The sequence below is a fragment of the Pristiophorus japonicus genome, chromosome 12, assembly GCF_044704955.1.
Source record: "Pristiophorus japonicus isolate sPriJap1 chromosome 12, sPriJap1.hap1, whole genome shotgun sequence".
Classification (NCBI taxonomy): domain Eukaryota; kingdom Metazoa; phylum Chordata; class Chondrichthyes; family Pristiophoridae; genus Pristiophorus; species Pristiophorus japonicus.
The window spans coordinates 53,136,185-53,162,295 of record NC_091988.1 but is presented as its reverse complement, the minus strand read 5'-3'; the positions used below and the strand labels follow the sequence as shown (position 1 = coordinate 53,162,295).

The following is a 26,111-nucleotide window of genomic DNA, read 5'->3' as shown; positions in this document are numbered from 1 at the left end:
AGATTCCGGGTATTTCCGGACTTTGGAACATCTTTGCCTGGGCCAAGGTAGGTGGGGTCAGGCAGCCGAGGTAAGGGGGTGAGGTCGGCCCGCCGAGGTAAGGGGGAGAAGGTGGGGAGCCGGGGCTGGGGCGAAGTCGCGGAGAAGTCGGGCTGGAGGTCGGGCCGCCGAGGGCCGGGGCGAGGTCGGGCCGGAGCAAGGGAGGGCCGCCGAGGGGCGGGGCAGGCGAAGTCACGGAGATGTCGGGCCGGGCCGCCGCGGGCTGGGGCGAGGTCGGGCCGCTGAAAGCCGGGGCGAAGTCAGGTCGCCGAGACGGGGCGAGTCCGGATTTCGGAACATTTTCCAGACAACCCCGCCACGGATTGGCCTGGTGTCTGGATTCCGGAACATTCCGAATTTTTGAACTCCGTATTTTGGACGCTCAACACCTATACTAGATTCCTGTACATATATGCAAATTTCTCTTAATAACATGTGAAATAAAACAGGTTAGTACATATTCTGTTCTGTATATAAGTACATTAGTACATATAGGTACTTTTGTATGTGGATATAAACAAGTGAATTTATTTTCCTCTATCTTGTTTTTCCTCTCTTAATGGCCCAGAAATTCCGCTTTCTCCTCCCCGCGGGCGCTCGACTAGATTTTAGAAAAAAAATACGCACCTACCTGAGGCTGCTGCCCCCGCTCAACTTTCCGATGCACAGGCCTCCTCTTGCTGTGCATCGCAGCGCGTGCACGGCGGGATGTGCGCAGGCCTGAAGCTGGAGTCACAAGGCTCTGTGCAGCCAATCAGGTATAGTATATTCTCATTCATAGTAATAGGAGTTTCGTAAGTCCGAAGCTTCTATTACTATGAATGAGAAACCCCTCCAAACACCCAAAACACAAATAGAAAATATACACTACATATTTAAGAGTCATTTAAATTAGTTATTAATGTCTTAGAAAAAAAAATATTTTCCCAATGTTTAAAGAAGTTTTCAATTATGCCTTAAAATAAACTTCTGGTTTTGGTTTATTTTTATATGTTTTTGTGTGTTTTAAAAAAACTTGCCTGTAAAAGTAGGCTATGTGCTTGCTTTTTCAGGTGCATTTTGAGGACATTTGTATGCGTAAATATCGCAAATTTGCACGTACAAATGTCCTCGCTCCCGATATGCGTGAGATCTGCCAAGCCAGAAACTTGACAGATTGGAAAAGCCGGTTTTCAATGCATGCGCAATGCGCGCTGAAACTTCGTACGAGCCCGGGGACATCGGAATTTCAGACTCATTGTCTATTCTGTTCAGCCTATTTGGGAGGCCTTATATTTTTTTTTTCCTACATTTATTTGGTGGGCCTGGGGCTGCAGCCCCATCTGCCCCATGGTTAATCCACCCCTGCTTAGAGGGTCAGCTGGACAGTAACACAATGCTATCTGATTAACACAGCCCAGTGACATTGGCACCGGATGAGCATTGGCAGTCCTTTAGTTGCAATTTGGTGGCAGTTACTCAGTAATACTTCCCTTACTCAACCACTCAGACATCTACAATGCAACCAAGTACCACATGCCTCTACACATTTCAAGCCCAGACTAACAAACAAAAATGGCTATTTCTGTTACCCATTGTAAAAGGTTACCTGCAGCTGTGGGAGTTGTTGCACAGTAATCCCATTTAATCACCTCTATGCAACCTGTAGGAACAGAGCAGGAGCTGGGTTAAGGTGGCGGGCAAGAAAGCAGCAACAAATTCTGAATATAAGCAGAATTGGGATGGGTTTAGAAAATAGCAATATGTATGTAAATATAAGTTGTTGTTTTGTATGATACAGACAGGATTCACGGTACATATTCACAACAACATTTATAGGTTAGAGAGAGAGATCTATAGCCAACTATTTAATACTATGTACAGTGCAGATAGGGCCAACAGCTAGAAAGGGCTGGAGAACAGACAGGGTCAGAGTTAGCCACACTCTCAGCATGTACGGAGCAGATTTGAGGTTGGAAGGGATCCAGAGAACTGCAACATATACACTAAAGACAGGGTCAAGAATAGACGCACTCCAAAACAAGTAAAGGATAGGGTTGGAAAAACACAGTAAAAAGTTACGATAGAATCAGGGCCTTTTCTTGCTTCATGTATCCACTCAATCCTGAGAGTTCAGTCTTACATTGCTTTTCCACTTATACTTGGCCATCAGTTTTAAGCTTCCTCTCGAATTGTGCAAGCTTGTCCTGTTCAGTGTTCTAGTACTTAGCTTTCATCTAAATTTCAAAAGCCATTGACTTTTAGTTAACTATACTGTTTAAATTGAATGTTGTGGACAATGTCCTTCCCCCCCCCCCCGGTTTATATTAAAAATTGGGATGCCAATCCTAGCATTTACATTCTGTTCTTATTTTCCTTTTCCATTATATGTTCCTATGTCCACATTTATAATAGAAACTGCCTATATAAACTTGGCATGCTGTCATGACCTTCCAACCAGTGGTGGCGCTGTGGCCTCCATTGGCAGCGGTGTGTAATTATGGGGTGACAAGTTTAGGTGGTTTCCATTATAGACGTGGACATAGGAATTTATAATGAAAAAAGTTGACAGGAAATGTACACATGTAAGATTTTGTATATATATATATATATTTGTCTTTTCAAGTCTTTGAAATATCGCAAAGCGATTCACACGATGAATTATTTTGAGTGTCATGGCTATTGTTATGTAAGCACCACGTGGCAGTCATTCTATATCAACAATATCCTATGAACAGCAATAAAATGCTTTTTTCTTTGGTGATCTTTGATGAGGAAAGAATGTTGACCAGGACATTGGGAAAACTCCCTGCTCTTCTTCAATTGGCACCACAGCAATTTTAATGCCCACTTGAGCAGATAGACAGCACCTCAATTTAACAGCGCATCCATAGGATGGGACTTCCAAGAAAGCAGTGCTCCTCAGTGCTGCACCAGAGTACCAGACATAGGCTGTGTGCTCAAGTCCTGGTGTGGGACTCAAACCTAGAGGTGAGAATGCTATCAACAGAGCTATGCTTATTTTTGACATTAATGTTTGAAATCTATACTGAATATTTTTAAATTGCCAGTTCTCATGTCTAGACTAGGAATTGCAAAACGCCTGTCCTTACCTTTTAGTATCTCTTTCTTGACAGTAATTGTGATGATCACAATTATAATCAGTATTAGAAGTAATACCAGTAATGGAGTCCATCGCGCTCTGGTGTCTGCAAACATAAACAAGGCATCAGGTTGAATGAATTGGTAGAAATTGTCATTGATAATAGTACAGGTTACTTTACAGCATGAATTCATAGTGACCTCTGCCACCCCACTCATTGTGCAAGAGGTGAGCAACACAGTCACATTGATAAAGTTTGAAGGCACTGACTAGGGTTACTATAACCTACAAAGATAGTGAGATAGTAACTGTACCTCCATATAGAAGCTGTGGTACTGACCAGGCAGAGAAGTTTAGAAATGAAAGTAGTACCTCTTTTGGTTTTGGTCTCCTTGTTTAAGGAGGGATATACTTGCATTGGAGGCAGTTCAGAGAAGGTTCACGAGGTTGATTCCTGAGATGAACGGTTGTCTTATAACGAAAGGTTGGGCAGGTTGGGCCTATACTCATTAGAGTTTAGGAGAATGAGAGGTGATCTTATTGAAACATATAACATTCTGGGGGGCTTGACAGGATAGATACTGAGAGGAACTAGGGGGCATAGTTTCAGAATAAGGGGTCGCCCATTTAAGACGGAAATGAGGAGGAATTTCTTCTCTCAGAGGGTCGTGAATCTTTGTAATTCTCTACCCCAGAGAGCTGTGGAACTGAGTCATTAAATATATTCAAGGTAGAGATAGACAGATTTTTGAACTACAGGGCAGTCAAGGATTATGGGGAACAGGCAGGAAAGTGGAGCTGAGGCCCAGATCAGAGCAGCCATGATCTTATTGAATGGTGGAGCAGGCTCGAGGGGCCGTATGGCCTACTCTTGCTCCTATTTCTTATGTTCTTATGGCTTGGTGGGTAAATGCATTGCATAGAGCAGCACTGAATATAGGTTTGATCCGCAATTTATGCTACATCAGAGACCAGCCAGGGCAGCAACAATGCATAAGAGTGAGCTCTTTTACCCTGAAGCCTCAGTCATGAAAGAATGCCCTGCACTCTCCCTCATTTATGCTCACAAAGTGCAGTTGTTCCCAATGTAGATGGACTGAGCCTAACCCCATCCCAACATCTGTGTGCATGCATGACTGGCTGCGACCATTTGGCCAATGCACAGCCACAAAATGCTGCCTTCAGTAAAAATAGCCGGATTTACGTCTGATGCAATAAAATCTCATTAGGTTATTAATAAATTATACAATACTTACACATCTCAAAGGGACAGACAATGATTCGAGGCGAGAAGGTCACATCTGATCGCCAGATCTGAAAGATACAAATTGTACTAGATCAGCTAGCCATGGTTTTGTGGCAAAGCATTCTCTACCACACATTATCCCATGTCTTTTGTTAACCAAGGCCTGGCCTGCCTTGACACTCTTCGAAGGAGAGCAGGAAGACCACTGGTGGCCAAAATTGCTCCATCAACCAACATCATCAAAAGAAGGTCCCACTCTAGAGAGCACATAATCCAGGCTGAAACTGAGTACTCACTCACTCCCTTCCCTCCCCTCCCCTTCTGGTTATTCATTCATGCTGTTTGTAGAACCTTGCTGTGTGCAAAATTGGCTGCCCCATATGCCTAACTAACAATAGTGACTGTATTTCAAAAGTAATCCATTGTTTGTAAAGTGTTTTGGGACATCGTGAGGCTATGATGAGGTGCTATTTAAATATAGGTTATTTCTATACTGGAGTGGCTACAGTAGTGGCCCATCAACCCTGATGAAAATATATTTTAATCCTTTTTAATCGGGAAACAATCATAGTTTTATTCGTTATTTAAAAATATTTTAGTATTATCAGATCAGATTCCAAAGTTTTAAAGGACAGTGCTGTCTTATTTAAAAATATATTAAGTTTCAGTAGTTTATCCCCATTAGCCTTGGCTCAGTGGTAACACTCTCATCTCTGAGTCAGAAGGTCCCACTCCAGAGAACACATCATCCAGGCTGAAACTGCAGCGCAGTACTGAGGGAGTTGGTTAGTTAGTTATCTCCTTCCTCTCCTCACTCACTCACTCCCCTCCCCTCCCCTCCTCTCCCCTTCCTTTCCCTTTCTAGGTTGTGGCATTTTACCTTCTTTGTGCTCAGTAGCTGCATGTGGTCAGATTGTCAAGCAAGATATCGTTACAAAATAATGTTACAATTAAGTGGCGCCATTGACTTTCCTACAAAGGGCAGGCTCATCTTCAGTAATGTCTGCTGACTTCATTGCGCAAGGAAATCGGAGAAATATGACACAAGCTAGATTTATCTCAGTTCCAACCCAGGGCAGAATTAAGAAACCTTACAATTTTTAAACATATGCAATTTCCTTTTTCTGTTGCCTGGAACAATAATGCCGTAGAGTTGCTGACTGTGCATTGCCTCTGAGAGGATAGGAGAGATGATATAGAGGATGACAGGAATGTTTCTACACAGAAACACCAAATAGGAGAATAGACAGTTTCAGCAGCTTGTATAAATGCAAGTTCGTTCTTTCTTGTACTCTGAGTAAGAGACAGTGCTGCTGTTTGCCTTATGAGACTGTATCAGAAACACCCAGACCTAACAAATACCAGGAAATAGACATTAAAAAGAAATCTCTCTTTGTTCATGTCATTAGCAGAGGATTTGTGCATCATAATTACAATTTCCAGGCACAAGTAAACCATTAATTGACAATCATTCTGAAGTTTGGGAGTGTATTTGATTGAAGAGGTTAACTGCAGGAGATAAATTCACATGACAAAAACTCAGGACGTTTACTGAGTCCGGCACAGACACGATGGGCCAAAATGGCCTCCTTCCATGCTGTAAATTTCTATGATTCTATGATAACTAAATCACCAGTGTAAGGCGGTTCCAGGAAGGCTGCAATATCTGGAACCTGTCAAGTTGCTGACCCAATAAACAAAAGGGAACTGTATTTTCTCAAGTGCAGATCTTATCAGTCAATACCGATTAAAAGGAGACTTTAACCCCTTCAGATAGTAGTTAGTAGTCTCATTTCAGATCAGCATTTTTGTTCCTTTCCTACCTTCTGAAGGTGCTGGGAAATGAGGAGAAACTTCTTCACCCAGAGAGTGGTGAACCTGTGGAATTCTCTACCACAGAAAGTAGTTGAGGCCAATTCACTAAATATATTCAAAAGGGAGTTAGATGAAGTCCTTACTACTCGGGGGATCAAGGGCTATGGCGAGAAAGCAGGAAGGGGGTACTGAAGTTGCATGTTCAACCATGAACTCATTGAATGGCGGTGCAGGCTAGAAGGGCTGAATGGCCTACTCCTGCACCTATTTTCTATGTTTCTATGTTTCTATGAAATGCTGGGGTGTCGTTCCTGGGACACCAGCAGGTGTGTCGCACAAGTGATCATTCTTCCTGTGTGTGAGCCTTTCAGTGACCATTGGGGGTGGAAACAAGACCATTCCTGCCCTCACCTTACTTCCAAAACACTAGCTGTAGGTAGTGATGAAAAACAAGAACACTGGCTGATTTCCGCCCTTCCCCCCCCCCCCCCCCCTCCGCACTTTCCCTAATCCAGAGTTGCTGATGCCAACTGTAGTGCTTCAACCATCTATCTCATCACAGAATGGGATTCAAATCAAGGGATCACCCTGGCCTGTATGATTCAATTCTAAACCAGGCATCCATCCCCTAAGCCACTTTTAGAACTTTTCTGGTCAGTTTTAAGAGAACTTCAGATGGACAAAGACACAAACCTGAAAGCAGTCCTGTAAACCAAGGTCCAATTGCTTCATCAGCTGGTTAATCTTTATCAAATGTGGAAGAGAACGGAGATTAGCAACAGCCACAAAGACAAATTCTATTGCAAAATTCTCATTTTCCACACTTGAAAGAACCCACAGTTGGTCATTTCAGTATGGAGAAACCATTCTCACTTACCACATATGGAATATTCTGCAGCAAATAGTATCACTACAGAATAAGCAATAGTGACTGCTCATAAATTTATAATTTGGGGGGTGGGGAGGTGAATTTTTTTCCTCAAGGTGAGGGATATCACGGCTAGGGAATGGAATTGGTTTTCCATTTTTGGCATCCAGTGTCAGCATAATGACCTCCCAAGTTATAGCATGGTCAGATAGAGTACAACTTCCTTGACTTTTCCCAGTATTATGGCTTAACCCCTGCCTCAAAGAACACCACCTTTCCCACACCAGCTATCAATGTGCCCACTCTGATTGCAATTAGCAATTTATGGCAAATTCTGTGCATTTTCTGTACTTATGGTCTCAGTAAGAACTGGATTAAGATTGACCAAACCCATTTCAATTAAGACCCTTACAGCCATCATAGAGAGAGTCCAGACTGGATTTAAACTCAAATCACTGTTCAGAAGTGGACTGAAAATACATTTTCCTTTCTCACCAACAGCGAAAAGAGTACACCAATCAGAACCAAAATATACATGATGACACTTTCTCATGACATCAGTGACTGAGACTCCCTTTGGCTTAGTACACACCACATTGTTCCAGTAACATGCTTGAGCAGTGCTTGCTTCATGGTGTCTCTCCAGTCTTGTTTCAGCAAGTGCCTGTGGAACATGTCTCAGGTTGCAATGCAGGGTTAAGTTTCTCTAAAGAGCAATGTGGAGACAAAGACATGCCACAGACTCTATGCAAAGGAACAATGAAAAACATGGCAGAATCCACTGATTTAGTGTGAGACCCTGGAAGAGAATCACTCATCCATGAATCTCCACACAAAACTATTGGCTTTGCTTGGGTGCCTGTCTGGCCCAGCAAATTAATTAAAATGGCATGCACTCTCAGGATAAGGTGTCAGCTTATAACAGGCTGTCCATTTACTCTCTGGTAACACTGGTAGGTTCCTGAAGTGTGGATCCCCTTAGTTGCCTAATAACCATGAAGTTCTCAACCATCTAGTCTCCCAGTCTCCAATAACCCTCGTAGGCCTAAATACTCCCTCTTCCGTTAGCCTCCTATAATGTAACTAGTGACTTGCCTTCGTTGACACCATCGATTTTACAAAGACAGGGGCCAAAATTCACCTCCGCCCGAAATGGGTCGCACCTACTGATTTGGAAGTGTTTTTTCCGCCGCTTCGGATCAGGTTGCCTCTTTCACGAAATTCAGCTCTTTATTGTTTTTTTTTGAAGCGGACTGGAAGTCTGTCATTATGGGGGCGGAAGTGGGGCGGTAAGCACTGTAGAGAGGCGGAAGTGGAGGCGGGACGGAGTCACCACTGCTGTCAATCATCAGCGGAGTGGTGATGATGTCATGACGCACGTGCATCATCACGTCCCTCCCCTTCACGTAAAGGGGAGGGATGCTGCGATTTTTTTAAGGTTAGGTCCACTGGGCCACCAGGGAGGGTTTCGGCCGGGTCAGCAGCCTAGCACCTAAGAGGGGATGCCAGGTTACCTGTTGGCAGCCCGGCCGAACCCGGGGGCATAACCGGCCGGCCGATCTGGAAGTCCGCCGGCAAAAAATATAAAATGGCGGCCGCGGCAGTGGGCCCTCGCCTTTAATGGCCGCCGCACAGCCAGGTCCCACACACAGACAACAAGGTGCACTGACAGAAAAAGCTGTCAGGGGACCGCTCAGGGGATGGAAGATTTTTAAAGCTGAATTTCGCTGGAGGTGCGGGAGATCGGCGGTGCACGCTTTGATTATGCATTTAGGACCGGTCAGCAGCGGCGGGGTGGAAGTGGGGTCCGCCAGAAAAATTCCTGAGCTGAATTTTGCTGGCGGCGGCCATTGGATTGGAACTCCGCAGCCGCTCGACTCCGCCTCCTGGCCGCTGATTTCCGGCGGTAAGCGGCTTTTTCGGGGAGCTGAATTTCGGCCCCACACACTCAAACAACCTCATTTGAACAGTAGTTGACTTTTCAGCTTACGAAAAGTTAAAAGCAGGCTGGAGTTGTCCATTGCAAATTTAGCTTACCTCATTTATGTTATGCCGGAAATGCTTACACTTGTCTCCTTTCACAGTACAGATTGAGAAGTTCATTTTATTTGCAGTCTGAAATATAGTCACGGTAACATCGTTTTGCACCAGTTTGGACACCACATTCCATAGGGGTGAGACATCTAAAAACATTCAGTGATATCAGCAACTATTATACTAATCAGTCTACAATTGTAACTATACCTAAATGTACAGCAAACCCTCTTTCGTGACAGTGAGTGAACCCAGAAAGATATAGGAAAGTCAAGAGTGGACCTTTGCTCCAATCGCAAGATTACAGGACTCCTTTACAGCCTTCCTTATCATCGTGTTATCTCACCATAAAGAAGGTGAAGTTATAGAAACAGGCTGAGATCTCTTAATTGCACAACATCAAAAAATCAAACAGTGTCCAATATAAACTGCTGGGAAATAGAGGAATGCTATAGCACCATATTGGAAAATATTACGGTATCTAAGTTTTGTATCCAATTATATTACCCTTTCACATAGTATTACATAGTATTTACAATACAGGAACAGGCCATTTGGCTCAGCACCCTTATGCTTCACACGAGCCTCCTCTCACCTTACTTCACCTCATCCTGTCAACATATCCTTTGATTCCTTTCTCCTTTCTGCACTTATCTCGTTTCCCATTTTAATTGTTGTAAGATTTGTGTCCAGGTGCATCGTGCGTGGAAAGATAAATGCCTCAGTTGTCAGAGAAAACAAGATTGTTCTGTACTGCGGCATGGTGGAGAGGTGATCAAAGGAAGAGAACCTCCCAGTTCTCCCAACACTGCCACGCTGCTCAACTTTCAACCTCTCCCCGCTCAGTGCTTTCTTTCCCTACCTCTTCTCTTTGAGCAATCTCTCTGGCTCCTCTACTGTTCTCTTCTCCCCACTCCTAGTTCACCTGCTATTTCTCTCTGTCTGTCCATCTGTTTTGCACACTGCTTGTCTATTTCTAACATTGCCAGCATTCTCACTAGCCACTTCTCTTTTTTGCTCATGTACTCTTTAGCTTATGCACTCTTTGGTCTCCTTACCTAAGAAAGGATATACTTGCCATAGAGGGAGTGCAGTGAAGGTTCACCAGACTGATTCCTGGGATGGCAGGACTGTCGTATGAGGAGAGATTGGGTCGACTGGGCCTGTATTCACTGGAGTTTAGAAGAATGAGGGGGGATCTCATTGAAACGTATAAAATTCTGACGGGGTTGGACAGACTGGAGGCGGGAAGGATGTTTCCCCTGGCTGGGAGGTCGAGAACAAGGGGTCACTGTCTCAGGATACGGGGTAGGAAATTTAGGACCGAGATGAGGAGAAATTCTTTCACTCAGAGGGTGGTGAACCTGTGGAATTCTCTACCACAGAGGCTGTGGAGGCCAAGTCACTGAAGAAGGAGATGGATAGATTTCTAGACACAAAAGGCATCAAAGGGTATGGGGAGAAAGTGGGAATATGGTGCTGAGATAGAGGATCAGCCATGATCATAGTGAATGGCAGTGCAAGCTCAAAGGGCCGTATGGCCTTGTTCTCAACCTCCCAGCCAGGGGAAACATCCTTCCCGCCTCCAGTCTGTCCTATTTATAGGTTTCTATGTTTCTTTCTTTCTTCACTTGTTCTCTTCTCCCGTCGTTCTCTACCTGACCATCACTTCCTTCTCCCAGTGCATTTTCTCTATCTGGCATTCCCATTCTCCCAGTGCTCTCCTTCCTCTTCTACTCTTCCAGACCTCTCCCTGTCCACTTCTAACCACATCACACCCATGTTCAAGTTTATCTCCTGTGCTCTCTTCAGCTACATTGCCATTTCCTCCCCTTCCCAAGTGCATGCTTTATTGGTGTCTCTCCGCCCCTCTCCTCAGTTTCCCACATCGGCAGCGGGAAGAACCTAAATCCAGATTGATTTTTTAAAAAAGAAACAATATTGGAACCACAAAAATAAAAAAACAAGAATAAGGGAAGGTAAAGGAAAAATCAAGTAGAATAAAGGAAAATAATTCAAAAGAAAACAGCCATTAATAAAAGCGCTAAAAGTAAAAGTTAAGAAGTGATGAAGAAGGAAAAGTCAAATTAAAGGCAAAACCCAACAATCAGAAAATAGAAAGGCAACAAAAGCAATTTAAAAATAATTAATTTGGAGCACAATCAAACTGACACTGCAAATGTCTAAGGGGCAGCATAGTTCAAGCATCACAATTCACTGTTTTGAGTCTTATCTATTGAATACTATCAAAGCAGCACATCGAAAACCCCAGCCAATATCATGTTTGCCCCTTGTAAATCCAACCCTTTAATGAGAAGTGCCATAAAGAGCGTCAGAAAACATTGCGGTCCATCAATGAAAAACTATGAGCCGGTAAATTCTACTCACCAGCACCAAAAGGGCAACTAACATTGACGTGAATTCCAGAGATAATCTAAGCAAAGAAGTAAAAGATTCAGTAAGGAAAAATAAATCACAAAATATTTTTTTAAAGTAAATAAGCAACATTTTTAATAGTCCGTGTGATTATACAACAACAACTTGTATTTATATAGTGTATTTAACGTAGTGAAATTTTCCAAGGTGCTTCATAATTATTTAGGTTAATGATTAATTTACAATAGCCTTTGGGGATTAAAAGAGCAGGAACACCTTGTAATTTCTTGTTCCTCTCCCTATAGAAACCAACTTGATAAACAAACACTGGCTCACTGCACGCACTCGGGTATAGATTCATGACTCAAACATTGCATAATATTGGCCTGATAAGAATGTCTTGATGAAAGGGATGGTGTTCCTCCCATGAAAGCGTACCCAAGAAAACAATGACTTGCATTTATATAGTGCCTTTAATGTAGTCATGAAATGTCCGAAGGTGCTTCACAGGAGAGTTATCAAACAAAATTTGTCACAGAGCCATATAAGGAGCTGTTAGGACAGTCGACCAAAAGCTTGGTCAAAGAGGTAGATTTTAAGGAGCATCATAAAGAAGGAGAGATAGGTAAAGAGATGGAGAGATTTAGGGAAAGAATTAGAGAGCTTAGGGCCTAGACAGCTGAGGGCATGGCAGACAATGGTGAAGCGATTAAAATGGGGGATGCGCAAGAGGCCAGAATTGGAGGAACGCCGAGATCACGGAGGGTTGTAGGGCTGGAGGAGATTACAGAGATAAGGAGGGGCAAGGCTGTGGTAGGATTTGAAAACAAGAGTGAGAATTTAAAAAGTTTTTGATGAGCTTAAGTTTATGGAAGATGGGAGGCCGAGTAGCAGGGCATTGGAATAGTCAAGTCTAGAGATAACACAAACATGGATGAGGGCTTCAGCAATGGATGAGCTGAGGCAAGAGAGGAGACGGGCGATGTTATGGAGGTGGAAATAGGTGGTCTTAGTTATGCTGCGGATGTGTGGTCGAAAGCTAATTTCAGGGTCAAATATAACACCAAGGTTGTGAACAGTTTGGTTCAACCTCAGACAGAAGTTGGGGCGGAATGGAGTTTGGGGCAGGGACCGAAGACTTGCATTTCTATAGCGTCTTTCATGACCACCTGACGTCTCAAAGTGCTTTACAGCCAATGAAGTACTTTTGGAGTGTAGTCATTGTTGTAATGTGGGAAACGCAGCAGCCAACTTACGCACAGCAAGCTCCCACAAACAGTAATGTGATAATAACCAGATAATCATTTTTTTTTTGTTATGTTGATTGAGGAATAAATATTGGCCTTCACATTGGGGATAACTCCCCTACTCTTCTTCAAAATTGTGCCATGGGATTGTTTACATTCACCTGAGAGGGAAGACGGGGCATTGGTTGAACGTCTCATCTGAAAGACGGCACCTCCGACAGCGTAGCACTCCCTCAGCACTGCACTGAAGTGTCAGCCTATATTTATGTGCTCAAGTTCCTGAAGTGGGTCTTGAATGCACAACCATCTAACTTAGAGGCGAGTGTGCTACCCCACTGAGCCACAGCTGACACAAGATGAAGTTTGATATCTTTTCTTTTATTATGTTCTTTTCATTAATGACACTATCAAGGGGATTGACTCAGGAGAATTACTGACACCAGCTTTGCAAAGTAAAGCATATATGCTCAATGTTGCATGGGAACAAGGAAATGTTATAGCTTGGTGACTCTTCCCTCAATTATGCATCCGCACTTGATGGTTAAACGTGCGATGATGATAGATTCTCTTTGACTGGGGCTGACAATGAGACTTCCATCTATAACTCATGGATTAGTGAAATGTGTCGACAGACTGATTACTGATGAGTGTCTTGCAGCTTGTTGCTTTGAAACGTTCCCACGGCCTCATGACGATGCCACTTAAACACGTCAACTCCATGTCTACTGATGACAATCTGCAGTTTGAAATGTATCTCTATCTACCTGTAATTCCTTTATTAGACACAATGATGCCTGTAGATACTTTACCTTTATGCAGATGGAGGGGTGCAGATCCACGCTTTTGAATTCACTCAGTGTCTGGTTGGGAGAGAAAATAGATAGACTGAGAATAATGGCATTCTTTTGACGGACACCCAACATTTAAAGATAGAATCATTGAATCATAAAATTACGACACAGAGGAGGCCATTCGGCCCATTGTGTCCGTGTCGGTTGAAAAGGAGTTACCCAGCCTAATCCTATCTTCCAGCACGAGGTCACGGCTCTTTAAGTGCATATCCAAGTACTTTTTAAATGTTTTAAATGTTTTTTGTACAGGCTTACATTTGAGTGTGATTAGTTTTACTAATTTCAGCAACAAATATTTTGACCAGTATCAATATTACTACTGAGTATGACAGCACCACTGATTACCAATACAATAGCAGCACCAACAGACACATACCTGCGTTAACACCAATAGAGATACCAATACTGAGAAACAATGGATCCTCTCTCTAATTCTAGCATTCCCTCAGTTCTGACTTTACTATGGTTTGATCCCAATTATTTCTCAGATCCGTCAGTACATTGCATCTCCACAAGAAGTTAAAAAGAGCAACCAGAAAACATATAATCGATCATAAGAACATAAGAAATAGGAACAGGAGTAGACCATACAGCATCTCGAGCCTGCTCCGCCATTCAATAAGATCATGGCTGATCTGATCATGGATTCAGCTCCTCTTCCCCGCCCGCTTCCCATAACTCCTTATTCCCTATCTCTCAAGAAACTGTCTATTTCTGTCTTAAATTTATTCAATGTCCCAGCTTCCACAGCTCTCCGAGGCAGAGAATTCCACAGATTTACAACCCTCTGAGAGAAGAAATTCCTCCTCATCTCTGTTTTAAATGGGCGGCCCCTTATTCTAAGATCATGCCCTCTAGTTCTAGTCTCCCCCATCAGTGGAAACATCCTTTCTGCATCCACCTTGTCAAACCCCTTCATAATCTTATACGTTTCGTTAAGATCACCTCTCATTCTTCTGAACTCCAATGAGTAGAGGCCCAACCTACTCAACCTTTCCTCATAAGTCAACCCCTTCATCCCCGGAATCAACCTAGTGAACCTTCTCTGAACAGCCTCCAAAGCAAGTATATCCTTTCATAAATATGGAAACCAAAACTGCACGCAGTATTCCAGGTGTGGCCTAACCAATACCTTATATAGCTGTAGCAAAACTTCCCTGCTTTTATACTCCATCCCCTTTGCAATAAAGGCCAAGATACCATTGGCCTTCCTGATCACTTGCTGTACCTGCATATTATCCTTTTGTGTTAAATGCACAAGTACTCCCAGGTCCTGCTGTACTGCGGCACTTTGCAATCTTTCTCCATTTAAATAATAACTTGCTTTTAGATTTTTTTCTGCCAAAGTGAATGACCTCACACTTTCCAACATTATACTCCATCTGCCAAATTTTTGCCCGCTCACTTAGCCTGTCTATATCCTTTTGCAGATTTTTTGTGTCCTCCTCACACATTGCTTTTCCTCCCATCTTTGTATCGTCAGAAAACTTGGCTACTTTACACTCAGTCCCTTCTTCCAAGTCGTTAATATAGATTTTAAATAGTTGGGGTCCCAGCACTGATCCCTGCGACACCCCACTAGTTACTGGTTGCCAACCAGAGAATGAACCATTTATCCCGACTCTCTGTTTTCTGTTTGTTAGCCAATCTTCTATCCATGCTAATATATTACTCCCAACCCCGTGAACTTTTATCTTGTGCAGTAACCTTTTATGTGGCAACTTGTCAAATGCCTTCTGGAAGTCAAATACACCACATCCACTGGTTCCCCTGTATCCACCATGTTCGTTACATCCTCAAAGAACTCCAGCAAATTTGTCAAACATGACTTCCCCTTCATAAATCCATGCTGACTCTGCTGACCGAATTTTGCTTTTCCAAATGTCCTGCTACTGCTTCTTTAATAATGGACTCCAACATTTTCCCAACCACAGATGTTAGGCTAACTGGTATATAGTTCCCTGCTTTTTGTCTGCTTCTGTGGTACCCACAGTGGCAGCAATGAGATAATACAACATTTTAGAGCTGTCACAACCAAATATATCATTTTTTATAGAAATTATTTTTCCACATATTTGATTTTGATAGTAGCATTGATCCAACAATGTGGTGAGCCTTCCCAGTACAGAAGACTCACGGCATTTTTAGGATCTCGATGAGAAAAGAAATGCTTGCAAATTGAGACTTGGAGCTTCAGTGCCACTGCTCCCTTATCTTTCTGAACAGTCCAGAAATCTTCGGAGTCTCAATTGAAAGTGCAGCATCCTGCAATTCGAAAAGGGCTAACAAGCTGTGCTAAAGGTTTGTCAAGTTTGTCTATCATCATCATAGACAGTTCCTCAGATCGAGGATGAAGTAACTGAGCTCCATAGACCCAGAAAGTTTTCTGCTCCAGATCTCCATCCAGTGACCCGTGCTAGAAATTTGCATGTGTGGATGTCAGGTAACAACAGGGTGCAGTAGCACAGTGGTTAGGTTACTGGACCAGTAATCCAGAGATCGGTGAGTTCAAACACCACAGTGGCATTTGGAGAATCTGAATTCAGATTAAAATAAAATCTGGAATAAAAAACTGGTAGCAGTAAAAAAAAAAAATGACAAGAAAATGATTGGATTATTGTTAAAAATCCAACTGGGTCACTAATGTCCTTTAAGGAAGGAAATCTGCTATCTTTACCCAGTCTGGCCTCTATACGATTCCAGTCCCACACCAACGTGGTTGACTCTTAACTGCTCAATGATGTGATAAAGCAAGCCACTCCATTTCAAGTTCAGAAAGTGAGTGTGTGACAAAGTAGACGGTCAATCAGCACCTTCTCAGGGCAACTGGGGATAAACACGAAATTAATTTGAAAAATTCTCAGCTGTGAGCACAGTCACCGTCAAGGCTGAAACATTTTTTTTTTCAATTCATTTACAGGATTTGGGCATCACTGGGAATGAGAATGTGAATAGAAGAGTTGTGAATGTGTCAGTTGAAAAGGATCATGGGAAGATAGCTTTTGTGAATGTGTCAGTTGAAAAGGATCATGGGAAGATAGCTAAAAGAAAATGTCAAGCTGCGATATTTGCAATGTCGACACAAAAAGGGGTTTATTAATGTTGTGGTCAAACACGAGTTACGCGAAAAAGCAAAGTCAGGCATGAGTCAGACGAGGGGCTGCTATAACCAGCCGTAAAATAGGGAAATGCTATGTAAAACGAAACAGTAAACACATCCCTGGAGCCCGCCCTATTTTAAGAGTTGTTAGCCTGCAATTGGGTATGCTATGGGGGAAGTCGACCAATGATTGTATAAACTGAGTGTCACTCAGATATGTTCTGCTGTAACAATGTATAAATATTGAGCTTTTGTACTGTTACGGGACTTGTCAAGAGAGAGGTGGACAGGCTCAAATCGAGGGTGTTCCCTTTATCTTAACAGGTCCCGGCCGGAGAAAAGAATAAAGGTCTTATGTTGCTAAGACTAAAAGTGTTCGTGTGTCAGTGAATTCGCTGAAACAGATTGAAGGGAAAAGAATCCAGTATCTACAGGAAGGCCAGCATTTATTGCCTATCCCTAATTAGGCCATTTCAGAGGGCTGTTAAGAGTCAACCATTGCTGTAGGTCTGATTCACACATAGGCCAGTCCAGGTAAGGACAGCAGGTTTCCTTCCATGAAGAACATTAGTGAACCAGATGGAATAAAAACAGAAAATGCTGGAAATCTCAGCAGGTCAGGCAGCATCTGTGGAGAGAAAGCAGAGTTAACGTTTCAGGTCGATAACCCTTCGTCAGAACTGGAGTGTGTTCGGAAAGGGGGAGAGGAAGAAAGAATGAAAGGGAAGGTCTGTGATAGGATGGAAGACAGGAGAGATGAGAGAGACAAAAGGGATGATGGCCCAAATTCAAATGGTAATGCCAGGAGTTAGAAAAACATTAGTCAAGATAGGGTGTGAATGGTGGGATAATGACCAACTGCCATTAGAGACAAGGAGAGAATAAGAACCAGGCTCTGCGGGGAGGCAGAAAGGGAGCCAAAGATTGGCAGCGGTTACGCTCTGAAATCTTTGAACTCTATGTTGAGTCAGGCAGGCTGTAAAGTGCCGAAACTAAAGATGAGGTGCTGTTCCTCAAGCTTGCGTTGAGCTTCGTTGGATCAGTGTAGGAGACCGAGGACAGAGAGGTCAGAGTGGGAACGGAGTGGAGAGTTAAAGTGACAGGCGACTGGAAGTTCAGAGTCACACTTGCGGACTGAACGGAGGTGCTCCACAAAGCGGTCACCCAATCTACGCTTGGTCTCCCCAGTGTGGAGGAGACCACATCGTGAGCAGCGAATACAATATACTAAATTGAAAGTAGTACAAGTAAATCGCTGTTTCACCTGGAAGGAGTATTTGGGGCCCTGGATAGTGGGAAGAGAGGAGGTAAAAGGGCAGGTGTTGCATCTCCTGCGCTTGCACAGGAAGGTGCCGTGGGAAGGGGAGGGGGTGCTGGGGGTGACTGCAGAATGGACCAGGGTGTCGCGGAGGGAGTGGTCCCTTCGGAATGCTGAGAGGGGAGGGGAAGATATGATTGGTGGTGGGATCATGCTGGAGGTGGCGGAAATGGCGGAGGATGATCTATTGCACGTGGAGGCTGGTGAAAGGTGAGGACAAGGGGAACCCTGTCAAGGTTCTGAGAGGGGGGGGAAGGGGCGAGAGCAGAGGTGTGGAAAATAGAACAGACACGGTCGAGGGCCATGTTAACCACGGCAGAGGGAAATCCTCTGTTGAGGAAAAAAGACATGTCAGAGGCACTAGTGTGAAATGTGGCGTTGTCAGAGCAGATGCGACGGAGACGGAGAAAACTGGGAAAATGGATGCGGATGGGAGGAAGTGTAGTCCAGGTAGCTGTGGGATTATAGTTGATTCTGGTCGAAAGCCTATCCCCATAGATGGAGCTTGACTAATTGTTTTTCTAACTCCTGGCATTACCAATTTGGGCCATCATCCATTTTGTCTCTCTAATCGCTCCTGTCTTCCAACCTATCATAGACCTTCTCTTTTGTTCTTTCTTCCCCTCCCCCTTTTAGCACCTGTTAAGAATCTGTTTTTCCCGAACACACTCCAGTTCTGAAGAAGGGTCATCGACCTGAAACGTTAACTCTGCTTCCTCTCCACAGATGCTGCCTGACCCGCTGAGATTTCCAGCATTTTCTGTTTTTATTCCAGATTCCAGCAGCCGCAGTATTTTGATTTTGTATTAGTGAACCAGATGGGTTTTTAATGATCTATAGACCAGATCGGATAAGGACAGCAGGTTTCCTTCCATATAGGACATCAGTGAACCAATTATTTGGTCACCATCACTGATACTAGCTTTTTATTCTAGATTTATTTACGGAACCAGCTGCCATGGGGGCATTCGAACTAATGTCTCCAGATTGTTAATCCAGGCCTCTGGATTACTAGTCCAGTAACATAACCACTATGCTACCGTTTCCTTATGAATAAAGGCTCCTTAAATGAGATCCCCAACAGGACAGGAAGGGAGAAAATAAAATGAAAAACTGAAGAATGGAAACTGGAAACAAAGAGAAAATACTGGAAGTTGAAGGAAAGACAGGTTAACATTTTCATCGTTCAGCAGAGCCTTTCAGTGATGTGCGAGTTAAAAACAGAAAATGCTGGAAATCTCAGCAATTCAGGCAGCATCTGTGAAGAGAAACAGAGTTAACGTTTCGGGTCTGTGACCCTTTGTCAGAACTGGAAAAGTTCAAGATGTAACAGATTCTTAAGAAAGTGCAGGGGCAGGGAAGGGGGAGGGGAGGGGAGGAAAGAACAAAAGGGAAGGTCTGTCTTAGAGCGGAAAGCAAGAGACAAAAGGATGATGGGCAAAAGTGAGATGGTAATGGCACAAGTTAAGAAACAAAAGATGAGTCTGGATGGGGTGTGAATGGCGGAATCATCACCAGCTGCAGTGGGAAAGAGAAAAACTGTGTGTGATGTGTGTGTCATACGGGTGATTGAGCTTTCACTCCGATCACCCTGTGGAGAATCATTTTCACAATCCCACATCCTTCCATTCTGTAAAACACCAGGCTGGCTACAAGTTCCAATTTAAATTGTAAAGACACATATAGGCTGCTCTTAGAACGCTGTTTAATGACTCAAGAATGGACTTACATTAACTTGAAGTTTCTGCCTGGAGTGAGGGATCTTGTGACATAATGCATCTCCCGACTTTGAACATAATGAGATCTCGCCCAACATGTTGCACGGCGATGAAAATGTCCACTGAAGTGCTTTGCCCTTATATTCCACTGCCAGGCTGCTCAGCTTCCAAATGTTTTCTCGAAATTTTTCAGCTGAAAGGATTTAACAAACTTAGCAAAAATCAAAATCTACTTTGCATCCATCTGAAAGTTTGGGTTAAAGGGAACGCAACATAAATGTAAACTGGACAATCCCTTTTGGATACTGACAAGAATCCCGACAGGCAGCGCTTGTACAAATTAAAAATATATTAATCTCGTTAATAGGGACTGGATGCTGCAATAGGTTATCATCGTTACAGCAGTGGAATTGAAATCCATCACAGACAAGGGAAATGGGTGATGCAGAGAGGAGATGAAGTCTGGGATGTTCACAGCTTTCATTGAATCAGTTTGTAGTGAAGCCTGTTGTTGAACTGACACTGAATAGGTTATTGGCTATTGTCACATGCTCCCTTCCTGAATGTGCTTGGCTGTTACTCCGTACTGGAAGCCAGTGAGATATTAATCTTAGTTACACACACACACAATTTTTTGTGATTGAGATGTTACAACTGTTACCTCCGTAACATCGACCGTCTCCGCCCTTGCCTCAGCTCATCTGCTGCTGAAGCCCTCATCCATGCCTTTGTTACCTCCAGACTTGACTATTCCAATGCACTCCTGACTAGCCTCCCACATTCTAACCTACGTAAACTAGAGGTGATCCAAAACTCGGCTGCCCGTGTCCTAACTCGCACCAAGTCCCGCTCACCCATCGCCCCTGTGCTCGTTGACCTACATTGGCTCCCAGTTAAGCAACACCTAGATTTCAAAATTCTCATCCTTGTATTCAAATCCCTCCATGGCCTCGCCCCTCCCCCCCGCCCCTCTTGATGTCTGCGCTCCTCTAATTCTGCCCTATTGAGCATCCCTGATTATAATCACTCAACCATTGGTGGCCGTGCCTTCTGTTGTCTAGGCCCTAAGCTCTGGAACTCCCTGCCTAACCCTTTCCGCCTCTCTAGCCTCCTTCAAAACGCTCCTTAAAACCTACCTCTTTGCTCACCTGCCCCAATATCTTCTTATGTAGCTCGGTGTCAATTATTTTGTCTCATAACACTCCTGTGAAGTGTCTTGGGACGTTTCACTACATTAAAGGCGCTATATAAATACAAGTTGTTATTGTTGTCTGTGTTGCTCACAGTGAACACACAGATGGGTGAATTGTGATCAGTTATTGTAATAAATCTTCTTGGGCATCAGAAAAATTACAAATGCTCCATCTTTCTATGCAAGGGGGTAACAGAAGCTCAGCTTGTTTATATAATAAATAAATCGCAATGGGAACAAAGATGTTGAAAAAATAAAAGAGATCTTTACAATGAATATACAGTGATGTAAACATCTGACGGCATAAAAGGCAGTCTCACCCAAACTCACCCTCAGAAAACGGGCAGACTTTCTGTCTTCTGGCATCTTCCACTGTTGCAGACCACACCTATTGGACCAGAATAATGTGTAGGCAAATTCAGTACTGAACCATAGTTGTTACTTTGAAATAGTCTACAGACCATTTTAAGCTGGATATGGGATTTAAATCCATTGGGATATAGTAATTCCCCCCATCCCAAATAAATAAAACAAAACTACAATGATAACATTTAATTGAAGCAATCTTACAAAGAAAGTATGCAGCCAACTGGTAAACAGCTCTGCTTTGTTAAGGTCATCGATCTGAAACATTAACTCTGTTTCCCTCTCCACAGATGCTGCCTGACCTGCTGAGTATTTCCCGTATTTTCTGTTTTTATTTCTGCTTTTTTTTTTTAAATGGTGTTTCCTCTTGAAAAGATGATTTAAAACAATAAGTATACACACAGTTGTACGCGGAATCACACATACGCTGTGAAAATACCAGTCTCTCAATAATGTCTCACACACACCAAGCTTTTGTGAATTCACCATCACTCTCATCAATTCACATAGCCAGCCACAAGGAGCTCTGCTAGCCTTCAAGGACAATTCATTTAAAGCTTCACTGAAGTGTCTCTCTCTTCAGGTCTCCAAGAATCCACAGGAACCACTGGAAGCACCCAATCATGCAACAAATAGATGTAGTGCATGGTACCTGTATTCAGAAACCAATGCCGTCAGTAATCCTTACCCTAATATTTTAGATAGATAGACCCATACCTCCATACACAAACAAGGGACGATGTCGGAGAAGTTGCGCCGCACCTCGTTTATCTAGATAAATAAAAATAAAGAACTATTACTCCATATATTTAGAAAAAGCCATGTTTCACTGCTGTTGAGGTGCAATGGGGTTGAAGTTAGTCTGGGGCCGTAGCGCAAAAATGAATGATAGATCATTGGCTGCCTGTTTTACACCATGTCAAATTTTCTTTTCCACTGAAGTAATTGGAAAAATAAAAAACAGTGATGGAAAAAGGGCAGCTGCTGTGCTATCAACGGTTCTGTGCGACCGCCAAGAACAATTTCACCTCGAATGTCTTTTTGTAGCAATGATTTCTCAATTACATGGTTCCAACTTTAAGACCCCAAACTGTTCTTCACTCAAATCTACTTGACAAAGTTGTAAAATTCTTTTATCCTTAGGTGCTTTATCTAGTGGATGAACAACCAAGACCTGACCAACTAAATTTCCAGGTTTGAGGATCTAGTAGGTTTACGATTCGAACTTTGGACCTTCGCATGATCAAGCTGGTAGGTTGCAGGGTGAGGCTGTCTGACATTTGGATTACAGAGGATTACATAGGCTATACGGAACAGAAACAGGCCATTTGGCCCAACCAGTCCATGTTAGCGTTTATGCTCCACTTGAGCCTCCTTCCATCTTTCCGCATTTAAATCTATCAGCATAACCCTCTATTCCCTTCTCCCGCATATGCTTGTCTAGCCTCCCCTTAAATTAATCTATACTATTTGCTTCAACCACTCCCTGTGGTAGCGAGTTCCACATTCTCACCACTGGATAAAGAAGTTTCTTCTGAATTCCCTATTTGATTTCTTGGTAACTATCTTAAATTGATGGTCTCTAGTTATACTCTTCCCCACGAGTGGAAACACTCTCTCTGTTTCTGCTCTATCAAAACCTTTCATAATTTTAAAGACCTCAATTAGGTCAACCCTCAGCTTTCTTTTTTCAAGCTAAAAGAGACCCAGCCTGTTCATCCTTTCCTGATAGGTATACCCTGGTATTTCTGGTATCATCCTTGTAAATCTTATCTGCACCCTCTGCAGTGTCTCTATAATCCTTTTTATAATATGGCAACCTGAACTGATAGAGTACTCCAAGTGTGGTCTAACCAAGGTTCGATACAGGTTTAGCATATCACTCCTTTTCAATTCTATCCCTCTCGAAATAAACCCTAGTGCCTGGTTTGCTTTTTTATGGCCTTGTTAATCTGTGTCACTATTTTGTGATTTGTGTATTTGTACTCCGAGATCCCTTTGTTCCTCTACCCCACCCAGACTCACTTCCTCCAAGTAATAAGTGACCTCCCTATTCTTCCTACCAAAATGTAATACCTCGCATTTATTTGTATTGAACTTTATTTGCCAATTATATGCCCATTCTGCAAGTTTATTTGAACTTTGAAGCTGTCAAGATGAAACCTCAGGTTGCTCTGGGAAAGCTGGCAAACCAGAGTGTCAAGCAGGCCTTTAATGCCAACCAAGGCTGTCTGGATTGTGTAACTGGGCAATAAAATGTTGGGAAGACTTTGTGAATCCAGTCTGGGATCTCTGAATTACAAAGCTGGCAGATAGTGATTCAGGCAACCCTGTGGCTCCAACCTGCAAGGCGGAAAGAATGTGTTCCCAATTTTGTTTCAGGGGAAGTTGAAAATAAACAAATTAGACAGATGTAGGGTATCCTAGATGGTTGTAGTGGCAGTCGCAAGTTCATCATGGTTTGGAGTTATGTTTGGGAGGCGGAGAATAACTAACTGGCTGGAAGGAGGTACACACCATCCTGACTTGGAAATATATCGCCGTTCCTTCAGCATTGCTGGGTCAAAATCCTGGAACGCCCTCCCTAACAGCACTGTGCGATTACCTTCACCACACGGGGGGCAGCGATTGAAGGCAGTAGCTCACCACCACCTTCTCAAGGACAATTAGGGATGGGCAATAAATGCTGGCCTTGCCAGTGATACCCACATCCCAGGAACTAATAAAAATAAAACACTTTGAATGATGCCAATCAGTAGCAATACTGACACTTGTTCCGGACCAAATTGTAAACAAGACCGCACTTACTCATGGCCATGCCTGCTCTTCAAATATGTAAAGTTTTAATCGTTTTTCTCCCTTCTTCTTCTATCTTTTTCCCATCAGTTTCTTTTACAGCCAGCATTGTGGGAAAACTCTCAGCCCTCATTTAATGGCACTCTACCACAGCAAATAAGTGGTCCTCACCATGTGGGGACTTACAGGGCAGTCTTCTGATTCTATATGAGGATGGTTTGAAATTTGATGAAAGCTTTGCACTTTGAAGAATTTACAGATGTGACACACCCACATTAGTAACAGGACTTCTAATGCTACTTACCAATTTGTCAGCATCCTGGGGGTTTTTGCTCTCAAACGGTGCTGTCACATTATACACGAACCTCGTGTAGTAATTCTGAGGTACGTTGACAACAGCCATTTGTATCTTGTTTTCCAATGTAATATTTAGTCTTGGGACTGCAATGCAGGAAATAAGGAGATTGATATGAGGGAATTGCGTGTCAGCCATCATATTTTAAAATTATACTGTATCTTGGGGTCTAAGAAGAAAGAAAAACTTGGATTTATATAGCGTCTTTCACGACCACCGGACGTCTCAAGGCGCTTTATAGTCAATAAAATACTTTTGATGGCTGAAATTGCCCACTGCCGGAAACGCGGCGCACCTACCCTGTTTCAACTGTTTTTACCGGCACGGTAGATGTGGTGGTTTCTTGAACGAAATTCCGCTCTTTGTCTTTTTTTCCCAGCAACCCGGAAGTTGGTCATAATGGGGGCGGATGTGCAGTGGTGAGCAGAAGTTCGCACACTAGAGGAGCGGAGGCTGGGGGGCGGGTGGAGTGTCCGCCACGTCATTCATCAGCGTCATCACACTGGCGCGTCACCATGTTTCTCCCCTTCACTTAAAAGTGAGGGCCGCTGCCATTCTTTAAGTTAGGTCCACTGGGCCACCAGGGAGGGTTTCGGCCAATGGCCTGGCACCCAAGAGGGGGTGCTAAGCTGCCTGTTGGCAGCTCGGCCGAACCTGGGGGCATAATTGTTGGCCCGCAGTTGGCAGTTGGCCGGCAAAAAAATTAAGATGGCAGCCGCGGCAGTAGGTCCTCCCCTTTAATGGCAGTTGCACCGCCATTTTGCAAGCACTCCAAGCAGAGTACACTGGCAGAAAAAAGTTGCTGGTGATACTGAGCGGCGGCAGCAAGGTTTTCTCGGCGGAATTTTGCGTGCGGGCGGGGTGGGGGGGGGGGGGGAAGAAACATTGGCGGTGCGCGCTCTGATGATGCACTCAGGACGGATCGGCAGCAGCGAAGCGGTAGTGGGGGGAAGCAGGATAACGCAGGAGCGGAATTTTCAAGATGGTGGCCATTCCACGAAAAATTGGCGGCCATTGCACTTCACAGCGTGGCCGCCGATTTCTGGCAGTAACAGGCCTTAAGGCAAGGGGCAATTTCAGCCCCTTGGAGTGTAGTCACTGTTGTAAACGCGGCAGCCAATTTGCACACCAGCAAGCTCCCACAAACAGCAATGTGATAATGACCAGATAACCTGTTTTGTTTTATGTTGATTGAGGGATAAATATTGGCCAGGACACCGGGGATAACTCCCCAGCTCTTCTTCGAAATAGTGCCGTGGGATCCTTTACGTCCACTTGAGAGAGCAGACGGGGCCTCGGTTTAACGTCTCACCCAAAAGCCGGCACCTCTGACAATGCAGCGCTCCCTCAGCACTGCACTGGAATAAAAGCTTAGATTTTTTGTGCTCAAGTCCCTGGAGTGGGACCTTCTGACTCAGAGGCGAGAGTGCTACCCACTGAGCCACAGCTGACACTGACTGGGATAAGATTATTTTTTTATATCTCAGTATCCACAGGAAAGGGGGTTGGTGAAAGTGCTTATTCCCAAACTGCCACCCACACGGCCTTTAAGCCAATCACTAGCCCTTCAGTTGTTTTTACCATCTATGCCTAAGCATCTTTCCTGTCCACGGTGGTAAAGCTGAATTTTGCACCTTTCCTGTCACTTCAAAGCCCTGGTCTGCCATGCCATCATTTCACGACATTTAAAGCAAGAATCTAGTAATGA

General features: G+C 43.7%; 1 protein-coding gene and 1 long non-coding RNA gene across 5 annotated transcripts in view; one reads left to right on the top strand and one right to left on the bottom strand.

The window, feature by feature from the left end:
• Window positions 1-26,111, bottom strand: part of LOC139277257 (interleukin-17 receptor C-like) — an 82,913-nt gene that overhangs the window by 6,011 nt on the left and 50,791 nt on the right. For 3 of the 4 annotated variants that reach the window (XM_070895476.1, XM_070895475.1, XM_070895478.1), the window contains 11 exons: window positions 24,353-24,489; window positions 21,970-22,023; window positions 21,217-21,274; window positions 19,706-19,887; window positions 13,517-13,567; window positions 11,473-11,518; window positions 9,088-9,233; window positions 6,876-6,926; window positions 4,378-4,435; window positions 3,132-3,227; window positions 1,628-1,681 (listed from right to left, as the gene is read on the bottom strand). In XM_070895476.1, coding sequence (XP_070751577.1) covers window positions 1,628-1,681; window positions 3,132-3,227; window positions 4,378-4,435; window positions 6,876-6,926; window positions 9,088-9,233; window positions 11,473-11,518; window positions 13,517-13,567; window positions 19,706-19,887; window positions 21,217-21,274; window positions 21,970-22,023; window positions 24,353-24,489 — 933 coding nt within the window. The remainder of the gene's footprint in view (window positions 1-1,627; window positions 1,682-3,131; window positions 3,228-4,377; window positions 4,436-6,875; window positions 6,927-9,087; window positions 9,234-11,472; window positions 11,519-13,516; window positions 13,568-19,705; window positions 19,888-21,216; window positions 21,275-21,969; window positions 22,024-24,352; window positions 24,490-26,111) is intronic. The other variant, XM_070895477.1, reaches the window with a different exon arrangement.
• LOC139277259 (uncharacterized) overlaps window positions 1-26,111 on the top strand; it is a 97,060-nt gene that overhangs the window by 28,060 nt on the left and 42,889 nt on the right. Inside the window, exon 2 of the long non-coding RNA XR_011596063.1 lies at window positions 22,396-22,503. This is a non-coding gene — a long non-coding RNA (uncharacterized lncRNA). The remainder of the gene's footprint in view (window positions 1-22,395; window positions 22,504-26,111) is intronic.